The 15,609-nt window shown below is 40.1% G+C and overlaps 1 protein-coding gene across 1 annotated transcript; it reads left to right on the top strand.

Annotated features, from left to right (window-relative positions):
• The first annotated feature begins 182 nt into the window (after positions 1–182).
• On the top strand, positions 183–1,118 carry LOC132324258 (taste receptor type 2 member 40-like). Its single transcript, XM_059840351.1, has one exon. It carries the CDS (start codon positions 183–185, stop codon positions 1,116–1,118), a length of 936 nt encoding a protein of 311 aa, XP_059696334.1.
• The last annotated feature ends 14,491 nt before the right edge of the window (positions 1,119–15,609 follow it).

The raw sequence follows: 15,609 nt of genomic DNA, 5'->3' as shown, positions 1-15,609 counted from the left end.
TATCAACCCCAAAACAAGATGTAAAACAGCAGAAATATTAAATTACATTAGGATACTGATAGGCCCCTGAGATAAATAGGTGAGCATTGCCCATAACAACTCCTTGGCATTGGCAGTGCCAGATCTGAGGCTTTCAGGAGCCCAGAGGAAGCTGAGTAATAATCGCAAGCTCTTGAGTTGCAATGATGACCTCTTTTCCTCTCCTTTGTCTATCAGTTGCAATAATTGAATCCATGGCAGGAATTCTAGGAAATGGAATTATCTTAGCTGCCAGTTCAATGAGCTGCATGGGGAGCAAAACATGGCCCCCATTTGATATGATCATGGTCGCGCTGAGTTCATCTAAGATTACATTGCAATGCTGGATTATACTGGATTTATTCTTAAATATATTTTGTGGACCCTCCTATTTTCAAGAAATTATATTTCGATATATCAAGACAGGCTATATGTTTCTGAACTACTCCACCCTCTGGTTTGGAGCCTGGCTTAGTGTCTTCTATTGTATCAAGGTGGCCAGCTTTACACAGTCTTTCTTCATCTGGCTGAAGCTCAGAATTGCCAGGCTGGTGCCCTGGATGCTGCTTACATCATGGCTCTGCTCCTTCACAGCCGCAATTCCCTTCGCCTGGGATGTCTACAGTGTGCACAAGAACATCACTGCTCCTTCATCCATGACAAACTCTTCAGCAAGGAGAATCACAAGGAATGACAGTCTGGATTTATTAATTCTTCTCTGTAATGCTGGTTTAGGTACGCCTTTAATACTGTCTGTTGTTTCAAGTGTTCTGCTGATTTGGTCTCTGTGGATGCACACCAGACGGATGCAAAATAATGCAAGTGGCTTTAGGGATCCCAGCTTAGAGGCCCATATGAAAGCCATCAAGTCAGTCTGCTCCTTACTTATCTTTTATGTTACATATTTCGTAGCTTTCACTCTTCTTTTATACAATGCATTTTTAAGTTTTAGCACCCCAAAATCCATATGTATAGCTGTAATGGCTGCCTGCCCTACAGCACACACATTTGTCTTAATTTGGAGCAATCCCAAATTTCAAGAGCTGCCAGCTAGGATTTGGCACCATACTAATTGTCATGTCAGAACTGCATCCATGTAAAAGATCATGATATATCCTGGACTTTCTAGTTGAGTTCTAAGTGTACTCATTTTAAACCATAAGAGTTATAAAGTAATAGAAACTGTAATGGGTAGATTTGATTACTAATCTGGAGTTATGAATAAGGTGGAAATTGTCTCCTATTTACTCTTCTTTCTTTGAAAATCACAGTTTCTTTAAGACAGCAGAAAAACAAGGCCGAGATTTGGACCAGAATGTAATCTCTCTTTAAATGATACAAACAGATCACCCCTGCTTGAACACAAGCCTGCTCGTATTTAATTTGGGAATATGATTCTTGAATGCTGTTTCTGGTTAATGCATGCTCCTAATGACGATGCTGAGGAATTCCCAAGAAGATGGGAATACCTTACTCATAGTTTTTGACTACTGCTGAATCATAGAAAAAAAAGTTGTTGACTCTTAAAGTGTCTTTAAAATTCCAGTAAGGTTCAGTATAAAACGACACAGTTTTTTGAGCTTCCTTGCTCTTGCTGAAGTAGTCACCAGTGTCTGTGTTCCCAGTGAAATGATGCATTGGAGGACTCACCAAAATCCTGTGATCACAGCTAATAGGAAAAGTCTCACTACATTCTTGGTACATTAGGACTGGAGCTTCAGAATCTTTTTCACCTGTATAGGGATTTTATTTACTTTTAAAGTGACTGTCACTGAAAAATACTTGACCTGAGCCTTATATTGATTAAGCCCATCCTGATTCAATGTGTCTGGTCTGGATGTTGTCAATCTGTTTGAAGCAATGTACCTGTAATTGAGCTGAGTCTGTGTCTGAAGAATTTTACTTTTAAATTAAAAATACCAGGTCAAAGGATAATTTGTGTAAGAGTCTTCCTTTCTCTTGTGACAGTAACTGTTTCACAGGTGACAGGAGTGTCTTGCAGGAATATTTTTTAATGCCATTAAACAGGGATGGTGCTAATTCAGCACAAGACCTTTCTGTCTGTAACTAACCTCCTAACTAACTATGGCCATATGAATAAAAATATATTCAACATGCATTATACACACCATCTACTAAATCCCTGTGTTCAGTTGGATTAAATGTACAATAAGTTTGATATGGATTTTTTCTGGGAAAGAAAATCTAAACCTCTGTATTAGTAGGAAAATGACAGTTAGTGGGATTAGGAACCTCTGAAGACATGCCTCTTGTCTGAGAGCAGACATTTTCTCTATTGTCTCTTCTGTTTGTAATCTAAAGGTGATTTGTTTCCCCCACCTTAAACCTGCCTGTTTGCAACCTGAAGAAAATTTGGAAGTCATGGAATCAGACCCTTCCAAAACACCTGAACTAGTTCCACACACACCAATGTCACATAACTGCAATGGTAGCTCGATTCAACTCTGGTAGGGTGAATCAAAGCAGGAAACAAACAAAATTCAAAGCTCATCCTGCTCTAACCCTGCCAGAAGACATCATGCAAATCATCTTGTCCTGCTGCTCTTTGCATTGAGCATCCGGGAAAAAGCTCACAAGATTTTCTAGGAAACTGCTCACATGGAACATAAAGCAATGAGGCCAGCATTTGAAACAAAGCCCTTTTCTGTTAAACGCGCTTTTCTGTATTATTGTTATTTAATGATGAAAAAAGTCATCAGCGAGCAATTCAAAGAGAGTCGTCTCCATTTTTTTCCTAAAGCACAGTCTTTTCCAAGTGAAAAAACTGTAATTTGATTAGAGTCCTTAGCTCAAGGCAAGAAATGCAAATATCTACATGCAAGATGACTACAGGATCCTTCTCTGATTTGCATTCCTATAAGCACACCTGGAATTTTCATAATGGAAATTCAGGACAACATCTAATGGACTCTGCTTTCAATGCCCATCAGAACATGATTTAAGAATTGGTAGCACACATACAATTGGCAGCTGGGCACAATATATGATGGTCCCTTATTAGCTCTGCATGAGCATATTGCAATGAAAGGCAGGAATAGAACATTTAACTGGATCGAGTCATACACCAAAATACACATCTATTAAACTGACAGTTTCTTCACCAAAATTCCTTATTTCTCCATCTCAGAGGAGCTTACTTTGTTGAGATATGGAAATGCAACTGTTAGTCATGGCTTCAGGTTGCAAGAGACTTACACATGCCAAATTTTGTTGTGTATTCAGGCCAGTTCACTGAGCTCTTTTTGCACCTTTTACTTATGCAGTGAAATCCCTTAGAACGGTATCTTTCTTTTATGAAGGCACATTAATATTATGATACCTGCACTTAGCTTTTGAATTATTTTCATCTATCCTATGAAATGGAATGAAACGCTACGCTAAGCTCAGAGTTGAAAAACAAATATTCTATTATCCTCAAGTAGTTGCACACATATGTAAATGTGTGTTGAATTAACCTAAAATTCAGGATGGGCAGAAATTTCAGTTCAGCTATGACAGCATTTATGTGTTTCTGAAAGTCTAGAAGCAGATAGTATCAGTCGCTCAAAGAATGAAGGAAATTTCTGCTTAAGGGAGTTGTCAGCAAATCACTGTTTGTTTTTGCCACAGCCACAGAAAGGTTGTATCTACAAGTACATCTTACACTCACGAATTCCCAGATCACTTACTTTACAGGGGAAAAGAGACCTGAATAGAAAACCTCATTATTCAGTGTTATGAAAGTTGAGATTGCTTAAAAAATCACAAGCAAGGGTATCAGTAAAAGTCAGATTTAATACTAAGCAACAGCATGACAAAGGTCATTGGCAAGATTCACTCTACTACTTGCCAGATGGTTAAGGCACACCAAGGGTAAAAAACAACAAAGAAAATCCACTCCATCAAAACAGAAATTAACCAAGTACTATCTATTTGTGTGTGTGTGTTTAGCTGTGTGTGATAAAAGGATAGAAAGGGCAAGGATGAAAAGAAACACAGCCTAAAAGCTTAATAGCACTCAAACTTAACAGTACTTAAACTTTACTTGTACCTTAAACTTGACAATTTAGTAATGGAACAACAACTGAGCAGCATTTATTATGCCTTAAACTTAACAATTTAGCAAAGGAATAGCACTCAACAGCATTTAACTTAGCTTATAACTTAAATAAAGTTACTTGCAGGCCTAACTTACTTAGATACCTAAGATACTTAAACATCTGATAGAGCAGCATTTCTCCTGCTTTGCCATAGCTATGCACACTTGTATGCACACAGACATGAAGAGTCAGTGCAGGGTACTCATGAAAAAGTCCCCTCAAAGGTGATATATGGTCTCCTTGAGCCAGGTCTCATAAGCTCTTGGAGATCTGTATCACACCCAAGATAGCTCAGCTACCTTAGAAGGCATAAAATCAGCAGGATGGCTTCTGTGGTAGTATTGGAAACAAAAAAGTTTTAATAAAAGGTAAAATAACAAACCTCTTTGGAGAGGAAAAACCGAGCCAGGGGCAAGAGGTTGTTGCTCCTGGTAAAACACCTCACAAAAGCGATTAGTTTCTTTGTTCTCTTTCTAGTAAATTGCTTAGGCGGGACTTTTTGGCTCCTGTCCAATTGGCTATCCTCAAGTTTGAGGTGAAGTCCCCCAGGTCTTATGAGGAAAGAAACTTCTGGGCTTTTTTCCTTTTTAAGGAGACAAAGGATAGTTTTACCTAATCGAGGAAAGAAACTTCTGGGCTTTTTTCCTTTTTAAGGAGACAAAGCATCGTTGTTTCACTCCATCAACAGGGGGCACATTCCTACACAAACGTAACAAAATACTCACTTTGGATGCCCTTCCATCTCCTCAGTGGGGAAAGGGGCCTCAAGGAGTGGGGATATCAGCCCAGGATCCATCGCTATTTGCTGATCTCCAAGTGTAGCAAATGAAAGTTTGCTGGCTCACAGGGAGGTTGCTGGTCCCAGCCGCTGCGGCTCAGGAGAGCTCCAAGGGTCTCCTTTTGGAGCGCTGTTTGTAGGCCGCAAGTGAGCGGGCCTTAGTCAGGACGATGTTCCATCCCGGCCATGCTTCGGGCCAGCACCTCTTCTTTGAGAGTGTGAGAAAAAGGATGTTACACCATTCAGGCAAGAAAAACAGTTTCCAAGGCTGTTCATAAAAATCCCAGGAGCTTGTTAGGCAGCGCAAGGTTCTGGGAGCAGACGGTGTTTGTGGTGAGGAGCTTAAGAGGAGCTGGGCCCAGGGGCTGCTCATCAAGGCTGAGGCCCGACGAGCGCTCCTCACATCACAGAGAGCGCGGCCTGAAAGGGCAGGGGCTGCTGGACAAACCAGCACAGCCAGTAAAAAGCTGAAGTGACAGACAGCAGCCTAAATGGTCCAAGAGGAAAGAGCTACCAAATTCTTTCCCAGCCTTGTCTGAACAAATGCTGAGAAGATCCCACTGCGTAAGAATAAGGCATGGAATAACTTGCATTCTCAAAAGTGGGAAGAGAGTTGAAAGGCCAGATGAACGCGACACACACTCTTGGTACAGAGGCAAGGGAACAAAAGGGTCAGAGAAAAAAATTAAGGGAACGCAGACTATTGTGTAACTGGGTACAAGTGCAAGAGACCAGCAGTACAAAGGGAATTAATTTACTAATTAATTGGTGTAGCTTTCCTTAATTATCTCTTGCTGTATCTCAGCATCCAATTACGTGTTTCTTCATTATTTATGTTGGACACAACCACAATTTTCAACTCCTGGACAGGCAAGATCATCAGAGTCTTCAGTGTTTGACACGTTCCTTCCAATCAGAGGCAGGAGCATAAGGACACATTATGTATCCCTATGGGGATCCAATCCCTTTGCTTTACCAAATCATTTTCATACAATCTCTATAGCCTTGGTAATTGATAATACTTAGGCTGACTCTATTCTACGTGTATGATGCTCGGTTTTCTTTTGGAATCTCTTCAGACCGCAGTCACAAAGCTGATGCAGTTTAATTGACACAGCTTGCACTGAATTAATTGGTTTTTTATTGCCTGTTTTTTCTGGGCACAATGTGGAAATGTAAAGGAGGATTATCCACAGGTTCTATTCATTTAACATAGAAAGAGTTAAATGCAGCAACTAACAGAACATGCAAACAGCTATTCACTGTAATTTGCATCCCCATGATTACTGGTTGGGCTTTTACAATCAAAGCATTCTATCCTTGACTAAGAGAAATGGAAAATCCTACTGCATTTTTAAGGCTTTCCTGGACATCCACAACTTTGTCTTTTTCTGGGTATATACCTTAAGAGCAATACTATCATCCTGATTTTAGTTTGATTAATGCCTATATGCAGATGATACTTGTGAAATAACAAATAACTTTAACATAGTACAGTGAAAATATGCATAATACATTCATTATAATAAAAAATTATGAAACCCTCCAAACATTAGTAAAAAGTGACTAATTACATCTGATGCCTAAATTTTCAGTTTTGAAATTATTTCCTTGTAAAGATATAGTCATTCTTCTGTTTTCCAAATATGAAAATTTAAGGATTCAATCACCTGTACATGAAAACTGATCTGGCAAATCTTGAACAGATTTCCTCCTTTATGTATCAAGACATGAGACATAATGTTTACTGCAAATTCCATTTTCCTTGACAGAAGATTCTGCCATGCAGAAAGAGCACAAAAAATATTTACTTCTCTGTCTTTTATTAATTAAGAGGCTATTTCTACCACACATTTTAAATTAATAGGTATTCACAAAGCAAATAGACTTGCATAGTTCACTCCTTCTGTGTCACATGCCCACCCACACTCTCACAGTAATCTGTAATTGAACTACAAAAGGAAAACAGATTTAAATTATTAGCAATAAATAATCACCAGTGCTGAAGGAAGAAAATATACAAACATTGCAAGCAGCAATGTTGAATAATGAGTGATTTGCATCCCTTAGATCACATCTGAAATCCCTTTCTTAAGCTAGAACTGTGGTGTTATGCTGGTTTGGTCTGCAGAAATTGTGGGTTTGGAGACCAGCTACCAGTGAGACCCGGTCCACTGTTTTTACCTTGTATCTTCAAATTCAGGGATGAAAGATTTAAATATTCAGAGGAAAAGTTTAGAAACCTCACCTTACAAAAAAGGATAAACACAGACATACATGTCACCTGGTTCCTACTGAAACTTGAATAATTTTGATCTTGAGAATCGAGATGCTGGCGTTTAATCAAAAACTAGTCTTCACAAATCAAGCAAAGGTCAGAGTATAAAGGTATAAAGGTATAAAGGTCAGAGCATAATCTGCCATAATTTATGCAAATTTTCAGTGGCCATTGGATCAGTTGTTCCATTGTTAGCTGACTGCACACTTAACATGAAATCCTAGACAGTCACCTCAAGTTAATTTTAATACATATGGTTTGAATAAATAGTGATTTCATGATTACTTGGAATTAACTAAACTTGAGGGGGAAAAAGTAACAGAGAATCATATAAAAAGATTTTTTTTAATTACTAAGGAAAAATGGTACAGAAAGCAACAATAGTCACCTAAAAAAACTCCTGTATAAATGTATGTATAAATTAAAATGTCTCAGTGGAAGTGCACTGAAAACCTTAGACCACAATTTAAAGAAATCATTAAAACTTTACTTTCAATTTGTTTAACTCTTCATTCAATGGGTCATAAGATCAAAATAGAGTTTATTCTGAAACTTAATACATCTTATTTTTTTTTACAATAAAAATCGTATTGGCTCACTCGAAGTCTCCCTGAAACAAAATTTTCTTAAATATTAATATTTCTTTAAAGTCCACTTTCTTCAAGAGATACTTTTGCTGAAAAATTTCTGACTGACACTTCTCCAAAAGCATTTGGTCTCACAAGACAGTAAATATATAACTAGCTTTTGGAAGGCTTTGACAAATACATTCATAAAGATAACACAAAGGTAAATACCACTCCAGGTAACTTCATTTCAGATGTCTGTTTAAACCATTGTCAGTTTGAGATACAGAGATTAATCCATCTCAAAGCTCAGGTTTATCTTAACCACAGGATACATCTCATTTCTCTGAAACTCAAAATCCCTCCAGCACAGCCCGAGTAAGGAAGAAAGTGGTTTCCTTCCTAACTGCTTGCTTTCCTTCAGGCAGCTTCATCTTTACCTTAGCACTCAGTGTATTACCTTCATCTCTTAGCTCCATCTATGTTTTGTTTCAAGATAACGGCAGTTCAAAGGCACATCTACTTACACAGCCCCAAACCAAGTTTTGAAGCAGCCTGTATTAACTTCAGACCACAAGACATGCATTTGGGTGTGCTTATCTTTCTCATTTTCACAGGCGTATGGGACTGACGGTCGTAAGACCTGGAGGAAGCCTTCAGAAATGCTCTGTACAAAAGGGCTCATACTCTGAATTGAAACAATTAGGCAAGAGTGGTTTGTGTCTTAGTTATCTTGCAGTCAGTGATGTACTTTGAAATTCTATTTATAATGTGCAGCAGTAAAGGTATAAATTTCCCATAGATACAAAAGAATTGTGTTCAGAGGGATTGGAGGTAAAGATTACTGCTGCAAGCTGAAATCATGGGACAGGACAGTGTCCTGTGGGACACATGATGGCTTTTGGACCAACTCTGGCTCTGCATTTCTGTCATAAAAGCCCACATGGGGTGAATTTGCATGAAAGAGCAGGGCCTGTGCATGTGATACCAGAAGCCAGATCAAAGAAAGAATGGGTAGGTGCTGAGAGACAAGTGAAACTCCCCTAAGAATACATAAGGCCAGGAGACTCTCAGTCCTGCGGATTCACAAGAACAGAAAAACTCAGAACATCGAGATTCTCCAGTTTCTCAAGGCCACAAGCACGTTGTGAAACCACATAACAGTCGGTGAGTGTCTGAGTGCAAGTCAATAACTGGGCATAATGTGTGAATTGGTATCTGCTATTAATAATAATAGCTTGATTTTACTAATAGCCTAACTAGTAAGAAGTGATCTAATAGACATTAATTGTCATCTTTTTCTCTCCTGACTTTAATACCAACCAGGAAAATTTGCAAATTTATTCATGAAACCATCACATCCTTGCTTGACTCTCTAGGACTAGTACAGGCTCATTAATGGTTGCCTGCCTGAGCCCCATCTGTACCTCAATGACCAATAAATATTCCACTAATCCTGCTCATTGTCCCTTCACTGACCTGCATACTTTGCACTGTGTTGATCATAGTATAGGGAAGTCTGAGATGTTGCATATCCTCAGGGCAGAGTTCATTGTCAAGTACCAGATTAAAAGTCTATATGGTCACTATGGAGTAAGGCCTTTCTGTCTGCTCTACAGCAATCTTCTCTTGTATCTGCAGCAAAAGGATGATTTATTCAGAGGGTCTGTTGTGGTAATTCCTGAACAATGGAGAAGGGATTTAAAGGGACCCTTGGAGTCACCAAATCTACACTTGTGTTAATGGAATGAAATATGCCCAATAGCTCCTTTCAGTAATTATGACCTTGGTCATTACTGCAGAAGGTTTCTGTTACCATTTTTACTCAGACCTAATTCCAGGGCCTTATTTTTCTCATTCTTAGAAACCCCCTTGTGATATACTTTATTCTTTTCTTTACATTATATAGTCCATATTCCAGTTAGTGTCTCAAAATACTTAGAAGCAAAAGTTTATTTTGCTAGGCTGACAACTTTTTGAAGTCTCTGACTGTAAAATGGACTTCTGGTCATCCCTGAAGACATTCTTTGTATTGTTCCAACTCTAGCACATCATTTTGGTAAGTGAAGTATTGTGTTCAGTTTCTTAAGCAAAATATCTCAGAGTTGTTCTGCTATTTCCTGCATAATTTTCCCGGAATCATAGCACCATTTCAGTTAGCAAATATGTTAATATCAAGTCCAACCATTAACCTAGCACTAAACCTAAGGGCCTGTGGCCCTAAGTGCCTCATCTACATATCTTTGAAATAAATCTGTGGATGGCAACTCAACCACATCCCTGGGGAGTCTGTCCCAGCATTTGACAACCCTGCCAGTGAAGCATTTTTTCCCAATATCTCACCTGAGCCTCCTCTAGCACGACGTGAGGTAATTTCCTTTCATGCTGTCAGTTCTAACATCCATAGGCACTGGCACATACCTGGCTACACAGACACAGTGCCCATAAAAGAGGCTCTGGTCATCAAGGGCCTGTATGCCGAGAAACAGATCTTACTCTAAGGCTTCCTGGAATGGGTTCAAAATGTCAGTGAGAATTCAGCTGGTGGACACCTATCAGCAAAGAATAGTGCTAAGTGAAACCACTGAACCTCAGTGTAGGAACCGACATGACAATGGATACCTTACCTATCTCTCATTAGCACATCTGTAGTGGGATTTCCCCCACCCTGACCACAGTTCCAATGGAGTGGCAGTGACTTTCTGGTTTTTGGAGGTCTCTATCAGTTAGCAGAAGCAGGATGCTCTGCAAAGGAAGGTCAGCCAGGAACTGAAGCTGACAGCAAACCAGTCGTGAAACAAGGTCCTCACAAAAGTTGCAATCCTATAGGAACTGAACAAAAAAACCTCCAGAACAGGTCAGCAACAGCAGCAAGGGTAAGCCAGTAGTGCAGGCAATCCAGAAAAAGCCAAGATCAAGCCATAAAGTCAAGTCAACAGATCGGGGTCAGGTATCAGCAAAGTTCATGGACAGACCCCAGCCTGGCTGCCCTGTAGCTCTAGCAGAGACCACAGGCAAGTGTCTCAGGTACTGAGCAAAGAACAGGCAGCCTCTGACCAGACTCTCTGCTCTTCCTCTCATCTCTTTCTGCAGCAGTCTGACCCAAGGCTATCCTGCTGCAAATTTACACAGAACTTGAACAAGCAAAGCCCAGAGAGAAGGGGAAGAGGTTGCAAAGATTGGTGTTCTAAGGACCCAACAGCATGGATGTTACTGAACTCAGAATTCTGGATAAAGAGCTGATAGATACCATCAGACAAAAGGAGGATGCTGTCAGTGTCATAAAGGGGAATGTGTGTTTAGACTGGTGTAAACAGCATTCTGCAAATTGTTCCAGTTGTCAGAATGAGTCAAGTAGCCCCTGTTTAATTAACAGCAGCTTTTATTTCCCTAAAGTTGCCATTCTAGAGTGAATGAGAGAGGGGTAGAACTACTGGCAGTGGTCACCTGAAACAAAAAGAAACTCAGCAGAGGAAACAGGAAGGCCTGTAATTTGAATCCTGTAATTTGAATCCTAAGGAAGATGGTTTTTTAAGAGCTTCTGTCCAAAAAGTTATGACCAAATAAGGAAGCCTTAAGCCTACCCCAAAGACAGACAGGGTATAATTTTTCACTCACCTCTAGCAATAAACACCATGTCTGTTGATTGGAGTACAATTTCTTCCAATATGACAAGTAAGCTACAAATTAAAGGAATTTCCTTTGCCTTTTTTTCTTCTGAAGTGATTCATAAATAACCAGTGTTCTGCACTTTCATACTCCTTTTTCAGGTGAGAAATAGCCACTTTTCACAGTGCTCTGCCTGTGCCACCAGTGTTGGTCCAACAGTAAAACAATTCCGATGATGACATCAGATACACAATCATCCTTCATATAAGGTAACAAGTACACTTTTTGAATTTTATTGGAGGTTTTGGCTCCTTCAGATTGGAGATTAGTCTGCTGATAATGTCTAAAAAGGTGAGCAATATTTCTATTGGTTCCTTCAGGTAGCTCATGCTAGCACGTGAATCTATATATTTCCTCGTCTGTAGTCATCTGTGAGATACCGGAATGCCCAGCCAGAGTTTTAGCTAGGCAGTGCCTGGAGAGTAGAGTTTCATCCATCTGTGGTCAGAATGGCAATAAAAGGACTTCTTTCTGCTCCAATGCTGTTGCTGATTCCCCTCTCCATTCAGGTCTCCCTGGGTAAGTACATACTTTATTTTGCATAAGGCAGTGGGATAAAAAAAGTATGCAAATTTAATATAAATAGGTTGTTCTTCTACCAAACTCTAAAGCAAAGTGACAAAATGGTGTTTAACTATGTTTCTGTCTTTGACTCAATCTCTTTGATAATCCTGAGATAAGGAAGGATAAGCCTTTTCTAAAAGTTTGGTATTTTACTCAGATATCCTTGACTGGCCATTCTCATAAGAATTCAAGCCCAAATGTTGTAAACAGTTCAGCTGTACTAAAAACCAGCTGGGTATTCTTACTACTGTCTTATCTCTCCTGCTGAGCTCTTTGTAGATGAAATTAATAATTCCAGGTCTTTGTTCAACACCAGTTAAATAGCTCTACCCCGTGTGCCCAGTGGAGTTTGGGTAACACAGCATCTCCTCAGTTGTTCCTCTGTATATGACGCTTATCACTATTTGTCTCTCTGCAATTCTGGAGCTATGTGTACATGCTTGATGCTGGTGGTGAGAGACAGATTTTGGAAACCTCATTTTTTTCTCTCTACACATGGAAGTGACATTAAGGCATTGTGGTGGTGGTCGCATCCGCATATGATGAGAACAAGACTTCAGGGTTGATGTTTGGCTATAGCATGGCCCTAGTCTTGAAGGTTCTCACCAGTTCTGTGGATGCAGTCAGACTTCACATGGCAGGGAACAGGAGGCACTCTTGACATACATTTTCATAAGATGAAACACTTTTTATTTAGACACCTTTGTAGTGATGTTTTAGTGTCACCTGAGCTGTACTGCAGAAATGACAGTGACTTTTCTGCCAACTCCTTGTTAATATCAGGGAATAGTAACTGACTGGAAGATGCAGACAACAGTAGCTTTACAATGACACCATCATCAGCACCCTACCACCCTCATCTCTGATCTGGCAGCACTTGCATTCTGCATGCTGCTACAGGTGTTCTGATGTTCCCCAGGCACAGAGCACTGTGCAGAGCAGTGCAGGAGTCCCAATTCTCTGGGAGTGAGCTGGAAATCTGCCCCTGAGGCAGCTGCCTGGGCTGGAAACCTCCTCTTAGGGCCTGGGGACAGGGCTGCATGGTGCACCCTCACCTTTTCCTATGAGAAGAACCAGGTTGTCAGCTGGAGCAAGCAAAAATCTCACATTTTCTCAGCAAAGCAGAACACCAAACCACTGAATTCAGTGAAGGTACTTGCAGGACATACTGTGGAATGTGAGGAAATACAAAATTGTACCTGTACGTATCATTAAAAATTCACAGAAGAGTGATTACAGCAAATGATAGCTTTTATTAGGAAATATTTAAATCTGTCGATTGGCTTATGCCTACCTCTGCATCCAATCTTGCATGCTGTACATGTTGAAAACAACAGATGTACAATTATTTAAAAATTCAAGTGCACAGAGGTGATACAGTTGAGTGAAGAGATCTTTGTTTTGTTCCTGGATATGGCTAATAGAAATTGGTTATCTGGTTCGTTTAAAAATGTATTAGGAATTCAACTTTTCTTCGAATTTATTACCCTTTTAAATGTATAAATATTATAGCTGAGAAAACTCTTTTTTTTGACTATGTTCTTTAAATATCCTGGGGGTTGTTCTCCAGAATATCTTTTTAGAGACTTACAAGACTTAGTGCAGAAAGATTATGCCCCCTCTGAGACAACACGTTGCAGGCACAAGTGGTTTTCTAGTTACCTGAGAATTGTACTATGCATGCGATTTTCTTGAGGAGAGAGGATATTTTGCAGAAAAAATAGGTTTTGGAAATTACCAGTTGTCAGTCACTTGAATAATCACCTTTTTTTTTTTTTGTTTCTGGTTTTAAATGATTGGCAGGAAATTGTGAGGAATTCCAGCAGTGTTAGCAAAGAGGTAAAGCCTTTGCCTGTGTATGAGAGGTGATGATGTGTCAAAGCCACATTGTCTGTGTATGATGAAGCAGTTACAGACTACATGAAGTTGGAGGCAAAATTGCCTTCCAATTGACTATTGCTAGCAGTTTACTCTGCTATTAAAAGTGAAACAATGGTTAGTTTTGGAAAGAAAAACCCATGGCTGCATTAGTACCAGCTCATGGGTTAAGACACACACTTGCAGTGAGTACACAGAATTAGATTTGTTTCCAAATGCAAAGAAAAATTAAATATTCTTATTTCACAAAGTCAGACAACAGCAAGATGTGTGATATGTAGTAACGCCTCTCTCTTTTGAGGGAGAGGGAAGGTGAAATTTTACATAAAGGATTGTTTTAAAAAAATCTTACAGGAAAACCCAAGGCTCTTAGTGCAAATTATCTTTTGTCACTTATCAAACAGCATTGACAGGAGATGATCTTCCCGGGCTATGTGCAAGATTTGCACAGCTGCTCTGCTTTCCCTCCACATCAGGGCCCAGTGCTGGGTCTGGATGAGTACTACAGGTTTCTCTTGGCACCTGGTCCCTGTGGCTGAGTGCAGATCAACAGGGCCCATGGCCAGGCATGGCTGTGCGGGATGGAACACAAATGCACCTCCCACGTGGCACAGGCAGTGAGAGAAGGTCCAGGTCTGTGTTTAAATGGGCCCGTGGGCAGAGCATGTGGGTGGAAAACCCAGGTGGGGAAGGCCAATGTCATTAAGGCTTCTTAGTACAGGACATTGACAGACAATTGGATTGAACCTCTCTTGTAAATGTTTGCTTTAATATTCCATTGTGTGTCAGGTCTTGAAACAGTAAAAATTTGTGTTATTAGGCTTCTTATATGACTGTCCTGTAAACTTCCTTTAGCTATGTGGTCAATCTGAATAATCCCCCAGGCCCAAAAGAAGTTGCCAGCCCTCTTCAGGGATTTACCTGTTTCATAACAAAATTTGCTGAAATGCAAATCTGATCAAACTGAGGACAAAAATCAGACGTATTGGCCAACTTCTTCCTGTTTCCTTTACACTTTTAGCTTGTAGTCTGTCCTTTACCTGGGAATACAACAGTCCTGCATGTCGTTTTCTACCATTTGATTTTCAACCCATTTCATGAGTATCCTCTTTCATACTTCAAATAGCAGTGCCTTTGATCCAGCTGGTAGTGAGGCTTTTATTCCAAACACATATGTAATACCCACGTACAAATACATACCCACACACACCACAGCTGTACCTGGCTGCCCACACAGATGGAAACATGAGACATATAACACATGTGGCACAAACATCAACAGCAGCAGTGGCCTTACAATGATTTATCTTAACTTCTGTAAGGGCTTTGACATGGTTCCACACTACAGTCTTGTCATTAAATTGGACATAAATGTGTTTGTTGGATGGGCTATTCAATGGATAAGAAACTGGCTGGATGGATATGTCCAAAGAGTAAATGGCTCAATGTCTAAACAGACATCAGTAACAAGTGGTGTCCCTCAGGGGATGGGAACTGTTCAAAATCCCTATTACTGACATTGGTAGTGGGATTGAGTTCACCCTTGTCAAGTTTCCAGAGGACACCAAGCTCAGTGGTGCAGCCATTGAGGGAAGGAATATCCAGAGGACTCCTGACAGGCTTGAAAAATGGACCTCACCCCCTGAAGTTCAACAAGGTCAAGTGAAAGGTGCTGTACCTGGCTTAGGGCAATCATCAGGATCAGCACGGGCCGGAGGATGCATGGCTTGAGAGCAGCCCCATGGAGAAGGACTTGGG

This window comes from Haemorhous mexicanus, chromosome 2, assembly GCF_027477595.1.
Source record: "Haemorhous mexicanus isolate bHaeMex1 chromosome 2, bHaeMex1.pri, whole genome shotgun sequence".
NCBI classification, from domain to species: Eukaryota; Metazoa; Chordata; class Aves; order Passeriformes; family Fringillidae; genus Haemorhous; species Haemorhous mexicanus.
Note: the sequence above shows the minus strand (reverse complement) of the source record. Positions and strands in the feature narration are given on the sequence as shown.